We start from the raw sequence: 23,061 nt of genomic DNA, 5'->3' as shown, positions 1-23,061 counted from the left end.
ATGAACATTTATAAATTATTAAGGGACACACAATCCTGTGGGTAAAGGGTAGGTAACAAAGATACCCAAGTGGCCAAGAAACATTTGTAAGGATTCTCAGCATCACTCAAAGTTAGTACTGCAAGTTAGTTTGGCAGAGATTAAAATGGTACTCAGTGTTGGGAAGATGAGGCATTCTGAAGCATCATTGATGAGAGGTACAAATTGATAGACGTTTTTGGAGATATTTGGCAATAATAGTCAATTTTAATTGCCCCTAAGCCTGGTGGGCTGCAGTCCGTGGGGTCGCTAACGGTCGGACACAACTGAGCGACTTCACTTTCACTTTCACTTTCCCACATTGGAGAAGGAAATGGCAACCCACTCCAGTGTTCTTGCCTGGAGAATCCCAGGGACGGGGGAGCCTGGTGGGCTTCCGTCTATGGGGTCACACAGAGTCGGACACGACTGAAGTGACTTAGCAGCAGCAGCAGCAAACTCTTTGAACCTCCAGTTTCAATTCTAGGAACTTACCCTGCAGATTCATCGCAGAGGTTGACCTCATAAATTACATCAGTCCCTGGAATAAATATTCATCATGGGGATTTGGTAAATAATGTTATGTTTCTACAATGAAATATTATTAGATTCTTTTAGAAGAATAATAAAGATTTATATATGCTAATACAGAAGGATATCCTTGCCGAACTGTGGTATGGTCTTTGTGGTTAAGTGTATATATATATATATGTTTATATAAATATTACGTATATTGTACATATAGGTATCCAAAGAACACACAAGAAACCATTAACTAAACTCCATTTGGGAAATAGGATTTCAGCTACCAGGGAAAGAAGAGGACTTGTGCTTTTCACTTTATGTTCTTCATTGTTTGAGTTTTTTTAATAGTAGGTATATTGTTAGTTTTATAATTAAAAGAAAAGGAGGGGCAGTAAGAAAGGTTTGAATGTCATCTATGGTGGGTATATTGTTTTTTGTTACTGCATGACAAAATAGCCTAAAATTTAGCAACTTCAAAAAAGTACTAATCTCAGTTTCTGAGGGACATGAAGCAGTCTAGCTGGGAGATTCTGAATTAGGGTCTCAAGCATGAGATTGTAGTCAGGCTGTCAACTGGGGCTCTGGTTATCTTTAAGACTATTACTTGGTGTGAAGAGTCTGCTTCCAGACTCACTCTTGAGGTTGTGGGCAGACCTCAGTGAATGCGATCCCTCACTGGATGGGTTTCTCCAGAGAGCTCTTCACAACTTGGCAACTTTGATCTTCCACACTGAGAGATCTAAGAGTGCCAGTGCCTGAGACAGGACGAGTCTTAGGAGCGATAGATTACCTCTGCTGTATGCTGCTGGTCACACAGTCCCATCCTGGTATATCGTGTGAGGGTGTGAGTACCAGAGCATGGAGATAACTGGGCACCATCTTGGAGGCTGACTACCACGGCAGGTCTGTTAGAGTATAATCTCTTGTAACAGTTTGGGATTATGAAGAAGTCAAATAGGGCAACATTTAGATGGAAACTATGCTTAAAAATTAGTTGCCTTCTTACTAATTCCTGTCAATACTTGCTTTTCTTTTTCAGGTCCAGCACAGAATCAAATGCAAGTTCCATCTGAGTATGGATTGCCTCCTCAAAACTATATTGTTCCCTCAGGACATTACTCTCAAGGACCTGGGAAAATGACCTCATTGCCATTGGATAGCCAGAGTGGTGATTACTACTCTGGTCTCTATACGGTACCAACCCAGAACGTGGCGACTCCTAACACAGCTAGCCAGCAACCAGGAGCACAGCAGATGCATGGCAGGGTTCCTCCTGCCCCTCATGCTGTGGGATCCACTCCGGGATCTTTCCAAGGTGCCTCGTCCTCCGCATCACATTTGCATACGAGTGCCTCCCAGCCGTACTCCTCTTTTGTGAATCATTACAACAGTCCAGCCATGTACTCTGCCAGTTCCTCTGTTGCTTCTCAGGGATTTCCCTCTACTTGTGGTCACTATGCTTTGTCAACTGTTTCTGATGCTGTGTATCCTAGTATTTCCTATCCCTCTCTACCTGCCGGTGATCCATACGGGCAACAAATGTTTACCTCACAGAATGCTCCAACTGTCAGGCCAATGCGAGATGATTCATTTTCTGGTCAAAATACAGCTGTCAGCCATCCATCACCGCTTCCACCTCCACCATCACAGCAGTACCACCAGCAGCAGAGTCTTTCAGGATACAGTACTTTTTCGTGGTCACCTCCAGGCCTTCCATCAACCCAAGACAATCTGATTCGAAACCACACCTCCCTGGCTACAGCCAGCAACCCAACAAATACCGGTAGGTTGAATGAAAAGTCCACCAAAGCATTGTTGAAAGTCAGTGCATTTGCAATCCATTTTTATTGCATGAAGGTTAAAGATGATATTGCCCATTAGAAAAATTGGAAATTAGTTTACTTTTGCTATTTATTTGCTTTCATTTACTGTAAAATTTTTCAGCCTCTCCTTGAACCCTTCCCCTTCATTTGTTCACAGTTAGCCACCTGACCATCTGCCTTGTATAGCATGGTTCCTTGCCACGATTAGGATCTCAGTTGGTGTTTACTGATACGTTTTCTTGCCTCTGCAGTAGTTGTCTTTAATGTGAGTTAGGAATAGGGCACAGTGGAAAGTCCATTTGAGAATATGTTTTGTTATCTGCTACTTTCTTTTTTATATTAGTTCAACTTTGGGACAGTTATTCTTCCAGCCATAGCTCCATTCTCTGTAGAAAAAATTATGGCCTGAAATAGCAAACTGGTTAGGTGAACCCTTATTTGTAACTTTCACAGAAGATATATTTCCTGTACCTTAAAGCTGGTGTCTTCTCAGTCCCAGGTAGGTAAGTTAGAGTGAAGGACGGTGAAGATGGAGAAAGATACATGAAGAACACCCTTGTAATTAGTTTTTCTCACCTTCCTGGACCAAGATATGATTAAATTTGTTTATTTAAAAGTTATGTACGCAAGCTATATATGTGGTTTATTTAGTGTGGGGTTTGCATAAATACACTCACTTTAATTCATCTTGTCACTTTGACCTTAACAAAATCTTCTCTTGAACTGAATGAAACAGTCTGTAAAGAATGAATATTGGAAATCTGTGATAGTTTTCTGAATGATGTCTCTAGATGGTGTATCAGAGCCTGGATAGCCGTATGTCAAGGATGTTGTAGAGAAGTATTCTTCCTTGGACGCTTCGATTGTTTGAAGTTAGACCTTTAGAGTATTAGATCTGAACTGTACATTTGAGATCATGTATTCTTTCAGTGCTATGTTATTTAGAAACACCTTGGGTTACAAGCAACTAATAGTGGTTTAAACAGAAAAGGTGTTTTTTCTCCTCACATAACAAGGAGTCGGGAAGTCTAGGCAGATGCAGATCCAGGTGTCCTCATTGTCTTCTCTGCCACCGTTAGTATGTTGGTTTATAGAAACAAGATATATTACATACCTGTCAAAAGCAGAAAGAAGGGAGAGGAAAAACAATGGGTTCGTGGCACTAACAGACTTCATTTTCCATGTCATTTGACATTGCTGTTTTAAAAGACCATGTCTAAGGGAAGGCCAGAAAATGAATAGTTCGCTTTGGAGCCTCCATGGTAGAGACAGGCATGAAAAAAGGAGTTAGCATTGACTGGGTCTTAGGTAAGTCAACTTGAAGCATCCGTCACAATTCCCAAATCTGGCCCTGCACCAGAGTCCCTTGCATCAGTTCAGTTCAGTCGCTCAGTCGTGTCTGACTCTCTGCGACCCCGTGAATCACAGCACGCCAGGCCTCCCCATCCATCACCAACTCCCGGAGTTCACTCAGACTCATGTCCACAGAGTCGGTGATGCCATCCAGCCATCTCGTTCTCTGTCGTCCCCAGAGTCCCTTGCATAGAATCCCTCAAACCCAACTGACTGAGCTAGAATAGAATAATCTCCATGGTAGTCTTGGGAATCTGAATTTCTGACTGGATCTTGAGTGATGTCTGGTGACAGATCCAAATTCTAGTGCTGTCCCTTTGCTTTACAAACTAGGAAAGCCTGTCCTGAGTACTGAAAGCAGAGTGTGTCCTAAAGCTCAGTTTCTTCTCTCAGTCTACCCATCTCAGAACCAGGGCTTTCTGTCCGGTAGAGATCCTGTTTTCTTTTTCCTTTCAGCAATCTTTTTACAGATCAGCTTATATAAGGTCCCTCTGACCTAAGGATTTTATGACTTTTGTGACAAAAAAAGAAAGTCAGGTAATTCCTATCTTATTTCTGAGGTGGGAATAGGACCAGATAGAATGAATTTATATTAAGATGTAGGATTGGAAAAGGTGGGGCCACTTGGCTTATGAGTAGAATACCTATTGGCAAGGGCCTACTATTGAAAGAAATATTGAATAAAGAGTATTTTTCCCGTGGTCATGTATGGATGTAAGAGTTGGACTGTGAAGAAAGCTGATCGCTGAAGAATTGATGCTTTTGAACTGTGGTGTTGGAGAAGACTCTTGAGAGTCCCTTGGACTGCAAGGAGATCCAACCAGTCCATTCTAAAGGAGATCAATCCTGGGTGTTCATTGGAAGGACTGATACTAAAGCTGAAACTCCAATACTTTGGCCACCTCATGCGATGAGTTGACTCACTGGAAAAGAGTCTGATGCTGGGAGGGATTGGGGGTGGGAGGAGATGGGGACGACAGAGAATGAGATGGCTGGATGGCATCACCGACTCGATGGACATGAGTTTGAGTGAACTCCGGGAGTTGGTGATGGACAGGGAGGCCTGGCTTTTGTGATTCATGGGGCCACAAAGAGTCGGACACGACTGAGCGACTGAACTGAACTGAAGGATAATTACAAAGTTACCTTCTAGTTGAATGTTTAGTAATTAATCCATTAGGCAAAGAGAAGGGAGTGTATTTCTATTGTTTTAATTGTAATACTATATTATGAAAGCCATAATAAATATAATTTTAGAAGTTAATGTGTAAAGAAGTGGGTTTCCCCCCGCCTTAGATTGGTAAATGACTTTAATTATAGTTCAGAAGTTGACAAATTAGATATATCTCAGGTTAATATGGCCTACTGCTTGTCATGATTTCTAAAGAAATAAAGAGATTACTTTTAAATTTTAGTTTAAAATTCAGTATTACAGTAGTTCCTAAACTTCCTCAGTTGATGTTTCTCAATATTTTTTTCCAGTGGCCCACACTACATCGTAGTAATAGTTCATAAGGTTTTCTGACAGATGTTACTGTTTTTCTCTTGGAAAATTTAAAACATCCCTTGGGGCTGTGTGCAAGGGCAACTTGGATGCCCAAGTACAAGGTTTGGGAACTATAGGTATATTGATTTTAATTTTCTAGAAAGACAAGCAGTTTAATTGCTTTGGACACTTAAATTATATTGTCAAAGTAGGAATCTTACATATTAAGCGTGGTTTTGTATGAAAACTAATCTTTGAGTAATTGATAAGAATGATTGCATTTATTTACTTGATTATATTAGTTTCAGTTTCGGGTAATATAGTTAAACTTCAGCAATTCATGAAGGGTTGAGATCCTAAAGTTAAGTGATTATCAGAAATACAGTGATTGATACATGTGGTTACTTTTAGGCAGTTGAGTTCATATTCAGAAATGTGGAATAAAAGAGACATTTAAACATTATCTCATTTGCCTCTTTATTTTAGAAAAGCACATTAATATAATTTAGCACTAGAATTTCAGATTATTTTTGTTAAAAACATAGTGATGCATGATTTGAGTGCTGTGTTTAGTTAATTTAGGGTGAAATTTTGGCTAGTGTTTAAAAGGTATCATTAGGCCATTAATTTTTTTTTTAACTATCTCTGTAGGTAAATTTCTCAAGGTTCAGAAGCTCTTTCCTAGTTTGAGGTGAAGTTGGTTGAGTAATACAAGTTCAACAAGGATCACATCTTGCTGGCATATTGTAAAATAGTACTATCTGATTAATGCTATTTTACCAAGTATAATTTTATTTTTTTTAAAAAGAAACTTTTAAAAATCTACTCATAAAAATAATAATAATAAACACTGATAAAATCCTTGTGTAAAAATCTAAACTTACATGATACCAAGGTGTAATCACTGATAGGTTAATATATGTCTGTCATCTTGAGGTGATGACGTGCCTGAGGAAAAGCAAAGTGGATACTCGGAGGTGACTGACTATCTGGATAAAAGAAGTCAAGTTAGAAATAAGTTAGAAAACTACGTTGGAGGTACAAATAGTACAGTTAAGAGATTATTTTCAGCTTCGGGAACTTGTGTTGAGATTGCAGAGTTGTGAGATAATAATAATTTTGCTCCCTCACCCTCATAGTCTTCAGTTTTTCATAGGCACTCTTGAACCGTATCTTTTCTCACCTTTGTACCTTCCACCTGAAGATTTTCTGTACTTACGCCTTTAAGCTCAGAAGATGCAGTGTCCATCTTTATGACCACTTCCTTCGAAACTTGGTTTTCTCGGTTATTCCTTTTCTGGTGTCTCCGTTTCCCAGTTTCTGCTGGGCTGTGGCGTTGGGCAGGTGAGTGGAAAGGACGAGGTGAAGGAAAAGCCTAAGCTTGGTTCTATCCGTAATCAGCAGCCATCAGAAATTGTTAAGCACAGTGGTGCCACTGTCAGATTTGTGTTTCAGATCTTTCTCTGTGAGCAGTGTGGTAGGTGAACTGGAAGAGGAAGAACTTGGAGACAAGGAGACTAACTAGGAAGGAACTAACTACAACTATCTAGTTGAAGGATGATAACATAGGTTGGGATGCGTTTAGACAGAAGACAGGTGGCAAGAGATGATTTCAAGAATTGGTTGATAGGGTTTATGAAGGAAAAGGAATGATAGAAGTTGATTTAAGTTTTCTAGTTTGAACAGCTTGAATGGGTAATGGTGTTATTAGTTGAGAATTTAATCTCCCTAGTTCCAGCAGAGTTGTATGTACACTTACTGAGAAGCTGCTAAGAACTAACATGGGAGCTACCTTAATGCCAACAAATAAATAGATAGACGGTTTATTTTTGAATTGTGTTCTGTCGCTAAATATACCATATTTCATTTGTCTCATTCTCTTTATGAAAGGGGTAGTTTTGTTGTTTTTCTTCCTGGCCTTTTTTTCGGTGGTCTTTAATATTTGTGGAACTTGTCTTCATTTATTTGCCAGATATTTGAAAGCCAGCTATGTGACAAGCATTTATTTTAGTGCTGGGAGATAAAAAAGCAAATAAAAAGACTTGATGCCTTACCTGATGAAATTGTAATCTTCTTAGGAAGGCAAACATTATCCAAATAAATGCAAATAAATGTAAAATTGCTATTGTCATTTAAGTATCATAAGGCAGAGATTTATGGTGCTTGGCGAAGAGTATTCTAGGTACATCTGGCCTGTTAGTCATGGAGCTTAGGGAAGTTTTCCTTGATATTTGATATGTGAGCTGCAATCTGAAGAATGAATTTTCCATGTATAAAATAAATTACAGATAAAATAAGTATCTAAATGCAAAAAGGCAAAACTTCAAAACTTTTCAGAGAAAATATGGAAGAACCTTCAGGTAGGGAAGACGTTTTTAAGGACACTACACACAATGTTAGGTAGCCTAACATTGTTGATGAGCTTTACTAATTTCTAATTAAGAACTTTACTTGCCATTAACCGTGAGAAAAAATTTTGTAGTATTTTATCCAAAATTACACAAATAACACATAAGATCAATAAGGAAAAGAAAAATACACAACCAAGAAAATAACACAAACAGGCATTTCACAAAAGAAAACATACTCGGTCTCATTAATAATCAGGGAAAAGCAGCTTAGAATGGGAAAACTACTTGTACCTAGTGTCAGGATGATGAAACTTGGAAAGACTGACCATACCAGGGCATGGCAAGGATGTGGAATAAAAAAAAAATCTTAGACACTGTTTGTCGGAGGATCTATTGGTTCAGTATTTTAGGGAAATTTGGCATTAGTGGAATTGAAGGTAACCATACTCTAGAACACAGCTATCCCACTTCTGTGAGCTGTAGAGAAGTGTTCTTCTCATACTTTGTGCATATGAATTACCCAGGGTCCTGTTACAATGCAGGTCTTGATTCACCGGGGCTAGTGTGGCCCGGCCTAAGGATTTTATCAAGTTTCTGACCGAAGTGTTGCTACCCTGTGGAGTACACTTTGAATAAGAAGGCCCTAGAGCACCACTTCCTGTTTTAGATGTATAGTGCTAGTAGGAAATGACATTTTGGGGATTCTGAGCTAAAGAGACTAGTCTGTTCCCTTGGCCAAAGAGCTCACTTCCCACAGGCTAATACCCCTGGGGCCAAGGGTGTTCTCATTCCTTGCTGCGCAGCTACATACTTTGGAGCTGTGGCACACGCGTTGAGAAGCTCCACCCCAGAGAAGCTGCACATGTGCACCAGGGACAGGTTCATGTGTATTCCTGTAGTACTGCATGTGAAAATGAAAAAATCAGAACCCCAATGTCCATTGGTAGTTGAATGGATAAATCATGTATATCCTTCCATGGACTGCTGAATAGAGCTGCACTCATTAACACAAATGAATCCTGGAAATATAGCATTCATGGAAGAATATATGTCATATGCTGTGATGATAAAGGTTAAAAAACAAACAGGAATAATGTTTAGAGATACATATTTGTGTGGTAAGCTATTTAATAACAAAAGCAAGGGGATAGTGAACACAATCAGGAGGGAGGCAAGGGAATGCCTTCTGTGAGGAGTGAATCAAGAGTGTCAGCAATATTGGAAACGCTTTCTTTTCACAGTTGGATGCTGAGTTCATGGGTATTTCTTTTATTATGATTTTATAACTACATACCCATATGTAAGGCGTAGACTTATTTGTATCAATTATTGGATTAAAGCGAAAAGTCTGTTACATCTAAAGGGGATTACGTGTAACTCCCTTTAATGGAAGAGAGTTCAAGGGACCGAAAGACTGTGAAGCTAGAGGAGAACCATGGACCAGCAGGAGGCTGGGGTCATTCAGGGCCTGGTTGACCACATTAAGTTTTTCAGGATAAGATGTTTTGTCTTCACCCTCAAGCACTGGCAGAATATTGAAGGACTATAAGCAGGATGATGCCATGTATCAAGCTGGAGACTGGAGAACACAGAGGGGCCTGTACACATCTGAACTACTTATCTTCGACTTGGTGCTTGGAATTTTGTTTCTGAAAAATTACTTGTGGGACCATCTAGAGGCCCAGGGTGATGGAATCATTCTTCAGAGAGGATTTATATTTCCTTCTGCCAGTTTCCTCCAAGAACTACCAGCTTGTGATCACATTGATCCCAGTCTAAGGCCCTAGATGTAGTGGACTGTGTAGATGTTCTGACAAAGCTGCTGGCTTTTGTCAGGCTTGGTTTCCTGATTTATCCTGGTCCTGGGTTTATCACCCTTCAGATACTATCCTAAAAGTGAAGGTGTGGGGTGCCGTAGCAGATGCCCTGTCTTGGGTTTGCTGTGGGAGACATCTTATTATCCACACTCTGCAGGGCCACCAAGCACAACAGATCTGGTTTGCGATAGATAGCCATAGGGTGAAAGCAGGTGAGTACTGGGCTTATTTCTCTTGCATTTTCAATTTCTTATAGATTTTCCCCCAGAGATTAGTTGGATTTTTGGTGATTTTAAGAAAATCTTTTTAAATATAGTTTTTTAAAGTTATCTTCTTTAGAAGGTTTAGTCCTAATCACCTAGATCATCATTACCAGAAGCAGAAATATTTTATATATTTTTATACAGTGTCTTTTAGTTTCTCATATGAGCAAAGGTAAAATTAGTGTATTTGCTGTTTTCCATACCCCTTTCCTTTTCTCTGTCACTCGATTTTAAGTGATTATATCTTTCTTAATTTTTACCTCGTACTGTTAAATATACTCATCACTCTTGTTACTTTGACATTTTGAATGATTTTATCAGTTATCTAATGCTGGTTGAAAACGAGAATTATTTATTGTTTTTCACAGTTCTGTGGGTTGGTTGGGCAGCTCCTCTGCTTGTTTTCCTGGACTTCTGTGACTTCATTTAGCTTGACAGTTGGCTGGGCTGAAAGATCCTAGGGCTTCACGCACATGTCTATCCGTTGGTTCCCACTGTTCACTCGAGTACCTAGGTCTTTCTCCACATTGACCAGATCCGCTTCCTTACATGACGGGGTCAGGGCAGCGTTTCAAGAGCTGAAAGGTATAAGTTTCAGTGCCTCTCAAAATCTGAGGTCTTGAGCTTGTACGCCTTTACTTCTGCCACATTCTGCTGGTGAAAGCCAGTCGAAGGTTTAAGCCTAATTCAGGGAGTGGGAAAATAGATTCCCACTTCTTAATGAGAGAAGCTGAAAAATACTGTTGGCTGTGTCTCTCACAGTGACGTGTGTCCTTACTGAAAGTAATATGGCAGTCAGCGCGCTTAGACCACAGCCCATCTTCCTTCCCGTGCGTCATGTTTGTGTCGTCTGTACACTATTGGCAAGTATATCCCATTTTGTTCTGTTACTATTTATATTGTTACATTTGTTTCAGTCTTAGACCTGAGTTTGCTCATGTATGTATACACATACGTGCGTCATGCATGTAATACACATACGTACCTGTCTGTGTGTGTGTGCATACTGTTGTGTAAGTTTAAGCTGTGCCGCATAGTGATACACAAGTTTATTGCAAAATGACTACCATCGTAGGGTTGGTCACCTCTCATAATTGCCTTTTGTGTGTATTTGGTGAGAACATTTAAGATATACTGTCTTAGTAACTTTCAAGTATAATAACAGTGTTTTTAAGTATAGTCACCATACTGTACGTTAGAGCTCCAGAACCTACTCCTAACTGAGAGTTTGTACCCTTTGACCAGTATCTCCCTATTTCCCTCACCTCCCTGCTTCCGGTAACCAAAACTTTCTGTGAGTTTGGCTTTTTTAGATTCCATATATAAATTAGACCATACACTATTTTTCTGACTTAACCTCAGCATAATGACCTCAGGGTCCATTCACGTTGTCATGTGGCAGCATTTCCTACATTTTTATGGTTGAATGATATTCCAGTGTATGTGTGTGTATTTATTTCTACATTTTCTGTATCCGTTCATGCACTGTGTGTGTATACACACACACACGTATATCTGCATACACATACCTCCATGTATGTGTATCTAGATCCACCAAACTTTTGAAGTCCATTCATCCGCCAGTGAACACCTAGGTTGTCATCGAAGGTTGTTCCATTATCTTTTGGTTGGCTGAAGATGATCTTGCAGGTCGGGCAATTGGAGCTGTCACGGAGACCGACTGTGAATCACATGCACTTTGCTCCAGAAGTCCAACCTGGTGATAATCTCAGAACCTTCCTTAGCTACCTGTGAGACAGGGCATCTGACTAGAGACAGCAAATGAGACGTGGCAGTTTACAGTACAAAATGGGATCAGAGCTAGTGCTGGAAACATCTGCGTAATTCACAAATGACATTACTGTTGGAGCAAGCCACCTCTATCATCTGAGGTACACCACTGCACAGTGCGATAATCCATATTAACAATAGTGATCTTTAGGAAAGATCGATGGGGTTCATTTTGTTTAAGAAGGTTTGGAAGCTTGTGGAATGTTTTAGGAAAATTGCCATTAAAAGTTATTAAAACATTTAGTAAATTTTTCGTTTTTTGGAAAATCATTTCTTTGGAGCCGTTATTTCCTAGATACAGCCATACCAGGTAAGTGTGATGCTGCTGAAGTTTCTACAAGAACTTCAGATAAACTGTGTTTTGTTGGTATTTTAATGTATTTCAAGCTTATTGCTGTGGGTGAAACAGTTTCTTGTCTTCAGTTGCAGATTCCTTGTCCTGTTCTGTAATGCAAAATGTTCAGCCTCCTAAGTCCAGCCCAGTAGTAACCACTGTTGTGTCAGGAGCCTCGTCAACTAGAATGCCTCCTGCTGCAAATCATCCAGTGGAGCCTGTGGCCTCGGTTACACAGCCGTCAGAGCTATTACAGCAGAAAGGTATTTGAGAAATCTGTTATACTAGGTATAGTACATACATACATATATGTACATGCTAATTCAAATAGCTAATTTTAAAAAGTCAAACTGAATAACCATAATTTATAGAAAATATGAAAAACTAATTTATAGTTTCTATTCAAATGATTATGTTTTAATATATTCCAGCCCCTGTTTATGATTTTATGTATGTTGTAGAATTTTGTTAAATCTGTTACGTATTTTATGTAATTGTAATCAGTTTACATAATATTTTATATTTTGCTTTTACATTTATTAAATGATGCAGTTCTCCATATATGTCTGTACAGTTTTGTAATCATGATGACTAATTCATTGTGTCAGTATATTATAATTTACTAATCATCCCTCTATTATGGACCATTTCATTTCTTTTTTTTTTTAATAGATGATTGTTGTTTCTTCTAGGATGAAACACCCAAGATTTATTTAGTGAATTTACAAATCCTCTTTGATGACTTCTTTGCTTGTCTTTATAATTAATAGAAAGTAACTTTTGACCCAGTTTTGAGAATGAGAGGATGAAAATGAACTTGTAAGCCACACTCTTGCCTTGTTGACAAACAATATGGTGTATTTGTTTGCTCATTTAATAGTTTGCATGTGTTAAGTGACAGGTGTTCTTTTAACCCTGTTTCCCCACACTGCCTTTTCTTTTGGCAGTATTCTTGATTGTTTTCTGTCTGGCTGAAATTCCAGATCTGTTGCTGTTTCAGATTAATATACTGTATTTCTCATTTGATGAGAAAGGACTGTCTTTAGGGATGTGTGCCTTGTGTTCCCATCATAATCATTAGTAATGTTTTAGGCAGTGTATCACTAGGTGATGAAAACCCCTCACCTTGAGTCTGAAGAACCCTTTTTTGTTTTGAAACTTGGAAAAAGCAACATAAATCCTTCGACTTGTCTCACTGCTCTTACCTGCTAAGTGTTCCTATGGTCAGCAGAGGCTTTTCTATCATTTGATTGGAATGTACATTATAGGTTTTCTTATTCTTTTTTTTTTTTTTTTAAGAAAAACCAACTGCAGCACCAAAGGGCATTCACTGATTTCCAACAAGCCAGTAGATGTACTAGGAATAGAATCTAGTTATTACAGCATTTACCTTCAAAGTGAGGGACTATTAGGAGAGTTTTACTTATCATGAGTAGAAGAAACTTAAGGGTAGGTAGGAGCCCTAACTAAATGAGTGGTGTGTTTCCTAACCATTGCTGGCCACCTTCCAGATATCACATATCTTGCTTGTTTTGGCCCATTACATTGCCCCCGCTAATTTATTTTAATCCCCTTATCAATTCTACTAGGAGACATCCTGGTTTTACAGATGAGAAAAGTGACATTCACAGCAATTAGGTGACTTGCTCAAGATTATAAATTAGGGAATAGTAGAATGAAAGATCTTTTAACTCTCACCTTCCCATCTTGTGCTGTCTCTGTGAGGCTGAGTTATTGTTTTTGTCAGCTGTTAAGCTCTTATCTTACCCAAGATAACGCTCCTTGAATCAGTAACAGAAAAGATAATACTGCAGACATTTGAACTGCAGCTTTTATTGTTCTATTTTCTGAAGTAGAAGATTGGCTACTGAGTGGTGTCTGCCTTTGGATAGATTTGGAATATACATACACACAGGTCTGTGTGAGTTCTGGCACCAAGTGTGCCGTGCACATCGTAGTTTGTGGGCCTGATACTTCTGGTGGTTGTGCAGGCTATGGCTGTGTATGGTATGCTGTGGGTCTGACAGGACTTCTCAAATACTGATACTTGAAAGAGATTAGTCTTTTTCTCCTGTGAATGAAAAATGGGGCAGCCAGCGAGGCACTGTAGCTGCCCGCCAGCAGTCAGCCCTGAGGGAACTCAGGACAGAGGCACTGGGGCTACCTGCTGCCTAGCCCTGAACCGCTGCAGCCGCCCGGCAGCGAGCGCCTGAGGGAGCGCGGAAAGGGAACTGGACGTTGGCCTCCTTAGCGGCGGTGTGTATCATGGAGTGATTGCAGTGCATCTCCCCACAAATAGGAAAGTGCTACATCCATTAGCTGGTTTTCCTTAGTTAATGGTGACCTTTTGATGTTCCAGCTGCCTGGTCTCTGTCTCCAAAACCTCTGTCCCTCCTGGCTTCTCCCTTACCCTTCAGAGCAGCCCCTCAGAGCTGTCTGAGACACCAGCCTCCCCTTCAGAGCAGCCCCTCAGAGCTGTCTGAGACACCAGCCTCCCCTTCAGAGCAGCCCCTCAGAGCTGTCTGAGACACCAGCCTGTAGGCTTGGAAGTCCTCAGAAAGCCCGCCAAAGAAAACAACAGTTCTCAACCTTTACGTTGTGCTTTTTTCCCAGTGTTTCAGAGATACCCTTTCTTAGTTATTCTCTCAGCAATTTTTACTGGTTTTTAGAGGAGAGACTTCAAATTTTTGCTTGCATACCTCCTAAAATTTTTTTGAAGAAAACTAGATCTACTTGAACATTTTTAGATCAACATCTAAAATGTTTCACCAGAAGTTTAAATACTTGCAGTTACATAATTTTCACTGTACTGCATATATTGACTTTTAAAACAAAGATGTGTTTTTTGTTGTATACACTGGGATGAAGTCTGTCATCTTTTTAAAAAAACAGTGAAATGAGCCTGTCTTTTAACAATTAGAAAGTTTACATTTTTCCTTTTTCTTCTTAATATCGTATCTCCTCTCTTGAATGTAGTAAAAATATATACATAAGCTAGAAACTTTTTGACACTCCATCATGCTTCTCTGCTACTATATATATACACATATGTATATATATATATATATAAAACTGAAGTTTTAAAATTTGTGTTATTGTCTATAACCACAGGTGTCTAAGCGTTAACACTTCTTCTTCTTGATTATTCTATCAGTACAGTTATTTTGAGTTTCTAGTTGGTGAAAACAATAAACATTATGAATTTCGGTGTTTTTTAAATGGAAAGTACCTTTTCATTGGAAATACATCTTTCATTGAGGTTAATGGCTTTCCCTCCTCCCCACCATAGCTTTCTGTACCTGGGTTGCATATGGTTCATTATTAAAATAAGATAAATTTTAGAAAAGTTTAATTTATAGTTGTTTATTTTTGTACAGATAATTACTAAGGAAATTTTGTTCATGTAAGGTAGATAGGAATGGTATTGGAAGGGTTTTATTAAAGCAATATTGTTCTTTTAGGTTTTTTTAACCTTCTGAGTTTATTTTCCAGGTTGTAGATAACTGGTAACATTATTATTTCATGTAGCACTTTATAGTTTAAAAATACCTTTAGGTTTTATTGTCTCACTTGATCATCATGTGAAGCAGACATACCATGTATTTCTTTTATAGAAGAGAGAAGTTGAGGTTTAGAGAGGTGTTTGTTTTACTGAGTTAGCAGTTATTCAAAATACTGTAAATTTCATTATACTATTGCCAATATGGGCTTCCCTGGTGGCTCAACGGGTAAAGAATCTGCCTGCAATGCGGGAGACCCGGGTTCAATCCCTGGGTTGGGAAGATCCCCTGGAGAAGGAAAAGGCTACCCACTCCAGTATTCTGGCCTGGAGAATTCCATTTACTGTATAGCCCATGGGGTCTCAAAGAGTCGGACACGACTGAGCGACTTTCACTATTGCCAATATAATATCGCATACTTTTATCTCACAGGTAGTATCTCCACATAACCTAATTGGGAAAGGCAGTCCTCATTTTCAAACCAGTGAGGCACGTTTTATTCTTTGTCAAATAGTCTGATTTAATTTTTAATCCAATGAAATGTGTTCCTAAAGTTTCAGGAGGTATCATAAACTCCACTGAGAAATAAATTTCATCTTATATCTCATAAGCCAAAATCTCTAAAAGCTGTCAAGTTTAAATGTCAAAATTATTCTTTTTTATAGTAAGTTATAAAAACTAGACAGTGAATCAGTATGCTGTTTCTCATTGCCAAATTTGAAACAAAGCGTTGTAATATGTACCTAATATTAGGCTATTTGTGAAGCAAGGATTGTCTTAAAAAGCATTGTATTCCTGTGGTAAAATACATGCATAGTGTTAGTCGCTCCAGTCACGTCCAACTTGCGACCCCATGTACTGTATGTAGCCCGCCAGGTTCCTCTGTCCATGGAATTCTCCAGTCAAGAATACTGGAGTAGGTTGCCATTCCCTTCTCCAGGGGATCTGCAGGCAGATTCTTTATCTTCTGAACCACCAGGGAAGCCCCAAATAGATGCATAGTGTTTATCAAACTCTGTTATTTGACTTTTTTCCAGTATTTAAATAGGAATTATGAATAAAAGTTAGAAATAATTACATTAATTTCATCATAGTAAAAATTTGTACATATACAAATATATATATACAGTATGTATATATATTTTATAAAATATATATGTATACTACTAAGTACTAATAGATTTACTGTTGTTGTTTAGTTGCTAAGGTGTGTTCGACTGTTTTGTGACACCATTGGCTTGTAGCTCGCCAATCTTGTCTGTCCCTCCCTGGGATTTCTGAGGGAAGAATACTGGAGTGGGTTGCCATTTCTTCCTCCAGGGGTTCTTCCTGACCCAGGGATAGAACCCATGTCTCCTGCATTGGTGGGCGGATTCTTTACCACTGAGCCACCTGGAAAGCCCAGCTAATAGGTTTACCTGCTAGTAAATGTTTTGTTGTTGGTTTTAAAAGAAGGTAGAAAGAAGTAAATACTGTATAAATTAGAAGGAAATATGAAATGGTTATAATTATTATAAATATTTTATGATAAAATGTGTTGTAAAGTACTTTATTGAATATCTCATAGACTTTGAGAGAAATCCAGTGTATCTTGAAAAAGACTGGTAGTCCTAGAAAATATTCTACTAAAGGAACTGGCATTACTCAAAATATTGCTCAGATTGGTGGAATGTCCTTTTTCTAATGACTTGCCCTAGGGATAAGTATTAAGAATAGTTGAAAATAATTGTTTTCATTTAAATATACACAAAAACATGTTTTGAAGTTCAATAGTAATTGTAGCAAATACTTGTGTAGTATTTACTGTATTTCAGGTTCCATTCTAAGATTTAAAAATATATTGATTCATTTAATCCTCCCAGCAACCATTTGAGGTACTCATTGCCCCGCCTTACAAATGATATAAATGAAGAACAGAGAGGTTAGTAATTTGCCCAAAGACAGACAGTGGTATTTCCTGGAATTGAACTCAGAGACCCCATTTTATCCATAATGTCCTGCTGCTTGTCTGTTTAATATTTCTTACTGTTTTTGCTTTGTTCTCATCAAACTCTGAAAAGCAGTGGCTTCTTTGATAGTAGTTGTTGGGGCATGCATACATGCAGAATCATTAAATAAATCATTATTCCCACTACGCTACTTTTCAATATTTCTGAAGTAATAAAGCCAATCCTGTTTCTAATATGTTTAATTTTTAACTGAAGCATGTATGGAAAGGTAAAAGAAAGTCTATAGATTTAAGGTGCGTTGATTAATCATTTAGAGAAGGAGGAAACTTTCCTATATTAAGATTTAGGATAAGTTAAGGGAATGTGTTTCCTTTGTAAGTTGAGAAAAAGTCTGTTCTTAACACAGGTACTTTCTTAGATGGATAAAGTATAGGAAGGAAAGTAATGTTTTGGAAAGTGATTCCTGTAAAACCATTCTTTTGTGGGAACCCTTGCAAAGTTTTCTAGTGTATGTACTTAGAAGACTAGGTTAGGAAAGGTAACAGTGGCTCAAAAGTCTGAGCTATTGAATTTAAAAAAGCTAGCCTCCCCAAGGGATTTATTTTCTCTTTAGACTGGTTTTATTTATTCCCAGTGTAACTGTATCTAGGGAACAGTAAAGATGCCTTTTATTAAGCAACTCCAACTCTCTGAAGAGAATAATGACAGGTAGGTTAAAGAGAATGTCCTTTTTTAAATATTGGAGCCCTGTTAGTACAGGTTCTTTATCATGTCATTCAGTCTGTGAAATAATGTTCTCCCTCCGGGTTTTCTAGATTTATCCCTTGAAAGCCCTGACGGAATAAAATAGGCATGTGGCTTTACTTCCTCGTTGGTGGTGGTGGTGATGGTTGAGGTGGGAGGTGCCCCATGTACATTTCTACAGTCTAGAGCAGGGCATTTAAATAGGGATTGATTGTTTTTCTGGAACTCTCCATTCTTCTGTGGATTAAATGGAATGTTATATTCTTGTACCATTAGTATTCCTAAACTTTTAACAAAGTTTAGTTAAATGAGCAAAGAAAGGTTAAATTCAGAGTAGATTGAGTCATAATTGGGAAAGAGCTTAAATATTGATACATTCATCCCTCAGTTCAGTTCAGTCGCTCAGTCGTGTCCGACTCTCCACGACCCCATGAATCACAGCACGCCAGGCCTCCCTGTCCATCACCAACTCCCGGAGCTCACTCAAACTCTTGTCCACAGAGTCGGTGATGCCATCCAGCCATCTCATTCTCTGTCGTCCCCTTCTCCTCCCGCCCCCAACCTTTCCCAGCATCAGAGTCTTTCCCAGTGAGTCAACTCGTCGCATGAGGTGGCCAAAGTATTGCAGTTTCAGCTTTAGCATCAGTCTTTCCAATGAAACCTAGGATTGATCTCCTTTAGAATGGTCTGGTTGGATCTCCTTGCAGTATAAGGGACTCTCAAGAGTCTTCTCCAGCACTTCTCAAAAGAGATTGCCTCTTTTTAGGACAGTAAAATTAAGTATGTCGTGTGATATTCAGTTAATATAGTATGTTGACAACCATTGAATGATCTAAAATGATATTATAATAAATAATATTACTGTTCCATCTTATTTTTAGGTTTGTTCCAGTGCATTGAGTAGTTGCTCTATAAAATTTTTTTTTTTGCTTCCAATTCAGCATTGGATATTTTTCCAGTAATATGTGAAATCTGTTTCTATTCAGTAAATCTGGAAAAAGAGGAAAATATTTATCTTATAACACGTACAGGTTTGCCCTATGCTTTGACTCCTCTGATTAGATACAAAGTCAACAGTCTACACAGTCATGAAAAGAATGGATTTTCTTCCTGTTTTTTGGCCTCTCAGCTTAGCACAGTAGATGGAAATTTCTTGTTTTCTTCTCTTATTTCTTATTATATATATACACATGCTGCTGCTAAATCGCTTCAGTTGTGTCCGACTCTGTGCGACCTCAATTACGGCAGCCCACCAGGCTCCCCCGTCCCTGGGATTCTCCAGGCAAGAACACTGGTGTGGGTTGCCATTTCCTTCTCCAATGCATGAAAGTGAAAAGTGAAAGTGAAGTCGCTCAGTCATGTCCGACTCTTCGCGACCCCATGGACTGCAGCCTACCAGGCTCCTCCATCCATGGGATTTTCCAGGCAAGAGTACTGGAGTGGGGTGCCATTGCCTTCTCCGATACATACACATATGTGTACTTTTTAAAGTGCAGTGCTAATTGGTGTTTTGAGAAAGTATTTCATTTTTAAAGAAGTCCTTAAATTGAAGAATTTTTCTATAAAATATTTTTACTGTTAACATGTCTAAATATAAACTTCTTAGTCTATTTAACCTAAAGTCTAATATTAGTCAAATTTTCATTTTAACTAGGCTTTTATTAGAGGAACTTGCCACTCTGAATTTGGTCTTTCAAGGTATCAAGTTTATTTTTTGTGTTGCCTGAACTTACTTCACACTGATTTTTACTTTTTCAGGTGAATTTGTGATAACTGCCATTTTATCTGTATTTAAAACATATTTCAGCAAAACTAGCAGATTTGTCAATGACGTCTTTAGTCAAGAGGATCAAAGCTTTACTCATATATAGTTTAACCTTTGCTGTCTTCTAAGTTCAGACTTTACTTCATTAAAATTTTTTTCTTACTATACACATGAATTATGTTTCTCCATGCTAATTAAGAAGGTCACCTGAAAAAAAACAAACATGAGCATGAGAGGACTACCACATGATTTTTTAGTGAGGCCAGACTTCATTGTCCTTCCAATATTGTGACATTTTCTTGAAAATCCACGTTATGTTTCTGGGTTCCTTTTTTTCTTTTTCAAATTGAGCTCTAAGATTTTTCTTTGTAAGGATGTTTATTCTTATTTATGAAGATATGTATTTTTAAGTGTGTGTGTATTTTAAGATACGTATAAATATGTATTTTTATATGTTTTTAAAGTTTTCCCTCTTAAAAATTTTGTGGATCTTAGTTTTTGTCCTGATTTTGCTAGAATAATTAAATAATGAAAATATGCAGCCAACTTTTTTGTTTTAAAGGGAGGTATTGCACAGTTGTGCCTTTTCCGTAGGCTGCCTTCTCTTGCTCTATCTCCCGCTGCAGACCAGTCTCCTTCACTCAGTGAGTGCGGGCTCACATGTAGGCAGTAGGCTGATGCTGAGATGATTTGCCGTCTCTGAAAATTCACTTTAATTGTCTCACTTGTAGGGCCACAGTTAATAAGCACCCCCCTCTTTTTTTTTTTTCTTTTGAGCATCTACTCTGAGCAGAGAACTATGCTAGATACAGTTCTTTCTTTAACTGTCATTCTTTTTCCGTTATGAGAAGTGAGTTACCATCAGGGTGGCATTAGCAGAAGGAAGGTACCGAGGATTTGTATGTGTGTTGTTTGCTGTATAAATTCATTTCAGTAGAAATGATCACTGCTCACCAAGAATACATGGTCCCAAAGGAAGTATACCACAAGGGCCCCAAGGTCAAAGAAGGTAAACATGTGTAGAGCTCAGTAAAATGTTCAGAGGATATCAGTGAAATTTCCTAAATATTATTGATGTCAGACATGGTGCTTTTTTTTGTTTTGTTTTGTTTACACTTAAACCAGTTCATATTAAAGCTGCTTTTACTAAACTGCTTCGCAGAGATTTCTAACAGTTTCAGTTTTGATTATAAATTAGCTAATATTAATATGCATGCTGGGGTGTTCTTTGGAATGTCAGAGTTCTTTCTCACTTTTGATGCAATGTCAAAATTTTATTTCTCATCTTTCCTGTTGGTTTGACTCTTGTGTTTGTGCTTTCCACTTTACAGGCATGCAGTATGGTGAATATGTTAATAATCAAGCTAGCTCCGCACCAACTCCCTTGTCATCAACTTCCGATGATGAGGAAGAGGAGGAGGAGGATGAGGAAGCAGGTCTGCTTTAGCTTTACCCCAGTTCTTGAACTTTTCCTACTCAAGTTTTCTTTTTATGTCCGTAGTCTTAACTCGTCCTTAAAACAATGTGTCTTTGCAGATTTAGCTCAATAGATTGGTTTGGGTTATAGAAGATGGGGGTCACTGGAGGTGTTTTGCTTGTTTATTTTGTGTTTCCTCTTTTGGACATCTTTACCATTTTGTAAGTAACAATGCATTTTTCATGATGATAGAGTGCCTTCTTTCAGAAGTTTATTTTCTCTCATGCCACATGCTAAAGAATGAGTCTTGACTGATGCTTTCGGCTGATGATTGCTGTAGCACCCTTTTAGGAATGTTTTATTTTCTGCTTTGCATGCTACTTTGGGATAATCAAAATGAATCATGTGGGTTTTATAAAACTGATATAAAAATTGGAGAGAGTTTCTCTGAGGTCTTTCTTTGTGGCCCGTCTTGTCATATATTTTGAAGACCCCAAATTTGTAGTTGTTTTCCTACTTCATGAAGTAGAAGTTCACATCTTGCTAGTTGAAGAAATTGTGCATGCGATGATGTGTTGCAGCCTGTTTAATATCTTTTTCTACCTTTGATAAGTGTAACTGCTCAATTCTAAGTAGTTCAGTTCCTCTGTTAATTCTAATATTTTAAGACTGAGTCAATAAGTGATGATCTGTCAAGTTATACATGACCACGATTCTGTTATCTTTATAACTGAGTGGAAGGATTTGCTCTGTAAACAGTCTGTTTAAATAGAGCTTTCTGTTTCTTTTGCATTTTTTAAACATTCAAATCCGTATGCATGATTTGTGGGGGCAGGGTGAAAGTAAAGGGTTCCAGAAGGATGGTATTTTTTTCTTCCCTTAAAATCCAGTTACCCATTTATCTTTATGAATTTTTGGTAGCTTTTTATTTTATATAACTTCAGTCTTACAGAAGAGTGGAAGAAACTACCATATATACTTTACCAACATAAACCATTTTTGCCTCATCCTCTCTATATACATTTTTTCCTGTGTTATTTGAATGCAAGGTGGAGATTCCATGAACCCTTACCTCTAAATATTTCAGTGTGTATTTCCTGACTGTAAGGACAGTGTCTTACACACACAAGCATAATACAGTTATCAGGAAATCAGTCACTGTACCTTAATGTCTGTTATACAATCCATAGTCAGATCTTAACAGTTGTCTCAATAAGATCTTTTATAGCTGTTTCCATGGCCTAGGATCCAATCCAGGGTCATGTGTTGAATTTAGTCGCCATTTATTTAGACTTCTTCAACCTACAACAGTCCCTTAACCTTTCTTTTTCTGACTTTGACACTTTTGATTAAATTGAAATCACACATTTTTGCCAAGATTACCACTGAAGTAGTGTGTTCTCAGTGCCTCCTGAAAAGAGGCACATGATGTTGATTTGTTCCCATGTTGATGATATTAACTTTGATGACTTGATTAAGATGGTGTCTGCCAGATTTCTCAACTGTAAAGGTACTTCTCTTTTCCCTTGAAATTAATAAGTAATTTGTGGGGAAGTTCTTTGATACTGTTATAAATATCCTGTTCTTTATTAAACTAGCATACATTAGTTTGAACATTCTTCGGAGATTTTCTAGTTCTAACATTCCTTCTTTGTTTATGAGTTCAGGTTTCACTGTGAAGAGCTTTGTCTTCTCCCTTATTGATTTCTCTGGGTTTATAATGACTCATGGATTCTTGTTTAATTCAGTGGGTAATAATCTATTACTGTCATTAGTTATTCTAATAGCAATTTGTCCTCAACCTGGCCAGCAGCAGTTCCTTCAAGCTGTCTTTTAAAAATGTTCCCATGAATCTTTAATCACTTATTTTAAGTCCGTTAAGTCCTCACTAAGGTGTTGCTAGCTCATCTTGTGTTTGGGCTGCT

At 38.2% G+C, this 23,061-nt stretch overlaps 1 protein-coding gene across 4 annotated transcripts in view; it reads left to right on the top strand.

Moving 5' to 3' along the window:
• The window catches only part of SEC24B (SEC24 homolog B, COPII component), an 81,999-nt gene that overhangs the window by 13,943 nt on the left and 44,995 nt on the right, over window positions 1-23,061 (top strand). For 2 of the 4 annotated variants that reach the window (XM_055434792.2, XM_055434790.2), the window contains exons 2-4: window positions 1,583-2,326; window positions 11,851-12,024; window positions 21,051-21,155. In XM_055434792.2, the coding sequence (XP_055290767.2) occupies window positions 1,583-2,326; window positions 11,851-12,024; window positions 21,051-21,155 (1,023 nt within the window). The remainder of the gene's footprint in view (window positions 1-1,582; window positions 2,327-11,850; window positions 12,025-21,050; window positions 21,156-23,061) is intronic. The other 2 variants (XM_055434794.2, XM_055434793.2) reach the window with 1 other exon arrangement.

Source organism: Moschus berezovskii, chromosome 5 (genome assembly GCF_049115385.1).
Source record: "Moschus berezovskii isolate FMDL1 chromosome 5, NW_MosBer_1.0, whole genome shotgun sequence".
NCBI classification, from domain to species: domain Eukaryota; kingdom Metazoa; phylum Chordata; class Mammalia; order Artiodactyla; family Moschidae; genus Moschus; species Moschus berezovskii.
The sequence above is the reverse complement of the archived record's forward strand: the minus strand, read 5'-3'. Positions and strand labels throughout refer to the sequence as shown.